This window comes from Volvox carteri (genome assembly GCF_000143455.1).
Source record: "Volvox carteri f. nagariensis unplaced genomic scaffold VOLCAscaffold_24, whole genome shotgun sequence".
NCBI lineage: Eukaryota > Viridiplantae > Chlorophyta > Chlorophyceae > Chlamydomonadales > Volvocaceae > Volvox > Volvox carteri.
The window spans coordinates 1,113,051-1,117,188 of record NW_003307567.1 but is presented as its reverse complement, the minus strand read 5'-3'; the positions used below and the strand labels follow the sequence as shown (position 1 = coordinate 1,117,188).

Sequence of the window (4,138 nt, the reverse complement as noted above, 5' to 3'; positions counted from 1 at the left end):
TACCCCGCTACCCCTTCCCCCTCTCCAAGCCATCACCTGCTCGAATCACGGCAAAGACCTTCACCTATTCCCCCACCCCAACCAATTTCTCCGGTATTAATTTGAATTTGCTGTATGCGTGTGTGCGTGTGCGTGCATGTGTTTTGCAAGATCCTAAGGGCGCCCCCCCCCACCACCTGGCCAGCCATCCGCCCCCCTCCTCCCGCCATCTCGAAACCGCCTTCATCTCCAACGCCTCCTCACGCCCCGCCTCCCGCCAAACCCCAAACCCCCGCTCCGCTCCTCCTCATCCCCTTCGCGCAGCCTCCGCGCCAACTCTAGGCCCTGGGTGGCTACACAATCGGACTTGGAAGCGGCTGCTAGGCGGCTGGCTGAGGCGCGGAGACAGCAGGCGCTGAGGGCAGAACAGGTCGGTGGAGGAGGGAGGGAGGGAGGGAGGGGGGGAGGGGAGAGGGAGGGGAGAGGGAGGGAGGGGAACTAAGAATTAACAACTAACAACTAACAATCCAACAGCCCAATAGGACAAAAGCATTTAGGCAATGCGCATGGATAAATTGGGTGGTGGCGGTGGTGGTGGTGGTGGTAATGATGATGATGATGTGAATTGTTGTGGCACGTGAGCAGGAAGCGCTGGAGGAGTCGCAGCACGAGCAGCTTCGAAAGAGAGCGATGGAACGAGCCCGCGGGCCCACCGCGGGGCAGGTCTTCGCGCAGGCGGCAATCACAGCCGCCGCAAATGCGCCGGCGCGGCGTCAGCTGGCACCGCCGCCGCCGCCGTCGGCGTCGACGGCTGCGGCGGGGCCGGCGGGTGGTGGTGGCGGCGGCGGCGCTGGTGGCCGTCCGGTGGTTGAGGTGGTTCCCGAGTCCAAAGCGGGCCCTTGCAAGTCTTGTAGCATCATGTGAATATTGTCAAACGTACGAACGATGTACGACAGGAATAATGAATCGTTTATATGCCTGGACTGATTGACTGACTGAGTGACTGACTGACTGACTGGCAGAGGTACTCTCTGCGCAACAGACGGACGGACGGACTGACAGGCAGGCGCTTGCGGTTCCGTTTGCGATTTATCGATTTACCCCGAAATCCTGTTTGCATGCATGCATGTATATATGTATGTATTTATGTTTGATCTCTTATCAGGGGGAAAGTACATATGTGTATGTGCAATGTAAACGGCATAAAGGTAGAGAGATCAGCACCGCAACGGCTCAGTGCAGTGGTACGAGGCTTTGCCGGGCAAAAGGGGGAAAGAGGCGGCGGCTCAGAAGGAGCCGAGTGGAGAGGGCGGTTGGGAAGGAGGTTGGATTCTTTGCTCTCCCGTCTCAGTTCCCCCGGACTTTCCCCCCGGGGCCACCGGGGAATACACACCTCTATGGCAAGTGGGGTGGAGCTGGTGATTCCGTTATTCCGTTAAATTCTTAAAAGTTTTGAAATATTAGTATTTTAAGTGGGACACTGTACGGCATGACGTAGTAGATCTCTCCAGATTCCTCCTCTCACCTGCCACTACCCCGCGGGGGGCCAAGACCCCGGCGCGGGGTTGCGGGTCGTTGTACGGAATCATGTGTGTGTATGTATATATGTGTATCTGTGATTATGTAATGATTTGAGCCGCGATGAGGGATTTGCGGATGATGGCGGTATTCGAAAAGAGCTTCATACCGAACCGAAAGCTCCATAATCTAGTCCAGTCCAGTCCAGCGACGTGTTGGAATTTTTGTTGGTAAAGTGATTCCTTGGGGCCATTGCTGTTCCCTTCCGCTAGCCGCGACGGTATGTATGTCTAAACGAGATCTGTATGTTTCGTGTGGTGCCTAGAACAGGTGTGGTGGTGGTGGTGTGTGTGTATGTGTATATTAGGGCCATGTTTTTCTGAAAGGCGTATAATGCGTCTATTCTTCTTAATAGGATGGATTGTAATCCTGCTGTTGATCGCCGTTCCCTTCCGCTAGCTGCGGCACATCACGCCGCTGCCACGTGTACGGCACACGGCTGGTGGTTATGGTAGTTGGTGTGCGCTTTGATGTTGCCTCTGTCTGCACCTGCCGAAGGGAAATGATTCAACCATTGGAAGAACCCACAGGACAGGACTTGATAGATCGGAACATAGATAGAAACTGCTCGCGGCATCATCGCAGCGCATCGACGGGTGATGAGGACGGCTGCTGTAAGTGCTGTGTGTCTGCATGTATGTCTGTGCAGGTATCGGCGTCCATGTCCCGTGTGTGTACATGTGTCGGGTTGCCCCCGTCGAGTACTCAGGGGGGATTGATTCCCGCCTCTGTTCGCACAACCCGCAGGGCACACGTCGCCAGCTGCTGCTTCTACAGCAGCAGCAACAACAACAAACCCTGTTCTCTCCTCGTCGTCGTCGTCTACGTAAGGGGAGGAAGGGAATTTGCACAGCGCACGGACGACTCATCCACAGGCACTTACAGGCCGCCGTACGGGTATGTACGGCAGCAAGTATTGATATGCCCTGCCGTACGACGAGATATTATAGCTCCACGTCGAGGGCTTTGGAGTGTTAAAGCGCCGATTCCATGACCTTGGAACGGCCACAGCTATTCACACGACATGAACAGACAGGCCTCTTCACACGCGGCAATGGTAGCGGTAGCGGTAGCGGCTGCCTGCCGCCGCATCTAAATCACCTTCCCAGCCATTGGCTCTCTTCCCTCTCCGCCGCTCTCCTCCCCATTTGCCGTTTTCCTGGAAACCCTGAAAAAAACCAAGCACCTCACCAAGCGCCTAGCAAAAGAATATTCCCGCCTTCTCCTTCTCCTCCTCCCCCCGGGATGCAGCCACCGCGCCCTTGCGGAAATCCGTCTTACACGAGCCTCCGAACGTCCAGGGGCATCCAGGGGGTCATTCGACGTTTCGTCGCGTTGCGTGATTTCGAATGGTAGCCCGCATCGCATTCCCCCTCACATCCGTTTGTACTACTGCAGCCGACATGGCGTTATTGGGGAGGTAGTGTGGGCGGGAAAGGGGCAATTCCCTATCTCCGCACCCTCCCTCCCTTCCTGTCTGTCTATATGTCTGTCTGTATGGCAAGGACACACTACACGTCATGCGGCTCCCAACCCGCTGCAGGCCCACAGCGCCGTTCTTCAAAGGCTGGCAGCGCGCAGGAGCTTAGGATGCCCTGGTTTGCCTACTTGGGGTGCAGGCTCTTGACTGCACTGCTGAGCACACATACATACACACCTACATACACATACACGCACACAGCGATTCCAACCGCCGCAACGGCCCATCATCATCCTGCATGCCTATGCATGTAATGGATGCGTGCACGTGCTTGAGTGATGCCTCTCTCCTAGCACCCTTGCATGCGCGTTTTACTTAATATCCGAGCCGCAATATGAGAAAACGCCAAAATGTGTGTGTGTGTGTAAGCGTGTGGAAGCTCACTGGACGTGCAGCACACTGCGCACAACCAACCAACCACCAACAAATACACTCGCTAACGTCGTCGTACAGGCGTGGAAAGAAAAACCGACACGCTGGATGTCCGGCGTCGGTAGACCCGCCGGACTCTGATCGTACGTCTGTGCTGTACACGTCTTCTTGTATGTCCGTCCGCCCGTTGGTCGCCTGTTTGCCGCACCTCAGCCGCACCTCAGGCCCGCCGGCTCCCCAGCGAGCCCCGGCCTACCTGAATGCATAAGGCCCGCCCAAAACACAACACGGCAAAAGCGATGTGTGTTATGCAGCTCCCCCGGATTCGCTTCTCTTCCTCATTCACCTCTCTCCGGAACGGTTGGAGGGCAAATAGATTGGGGAGGAATATAAATGGTCCTTCCCTTTCCACATCCACATTATATGTAGAAAGACAACTCCCGCACCATGTGTTGTGTCCTCTCTTGTCGTGTTCTGGACTATCATATTGAAATATGATATGAAGGGAGCGGGCAAGCAACCTGTCGCCCCGTCTCCATCGGCCTCACACGCCTCCTGTGTCGGATATACCGGTGTCACAGCTACTGCTGTGCTACTGCCGTTGGATACTCGGTTCCACACGAGCACGCCCTCCGCTTTCCACACCTCTCTCCTCTCGGCCTCTCCATTCCACTCCCGATCCCCCCTCACCACTCCGCTAATGCGCACGTACTCAAAAACACACCCATA

The 4,138-nt window shown here is 56.0% G+C and overlaps 1 protein-coding gene across 1 annotated transcript in view; it reads left to right on the top strand.

The window, feature by feature from the left end:
- VOLCADRAFT_105151 (uncharacterized protein) overlaps positions 1-903 on the top strand; it is a gene marked incomplete at both ends in the record, with an annotated part of 13,315 nt that extends 12,412 nt beyond the window's left edge. The window contains 2 exons of the mRNA XM_002951576.1: positions 304-409; positions 625-903. Of these exons, the coding sequence (XP_002951622.1) occupies positions 304-409; positions 625-903 (385 nt within the window). The remainder of the gene's footprint in view (positions 1-303; positions 410-624) is intronic.
- Between the last annotated feature and the right edge of the window lie 3,235 nt (positions 904-4,138).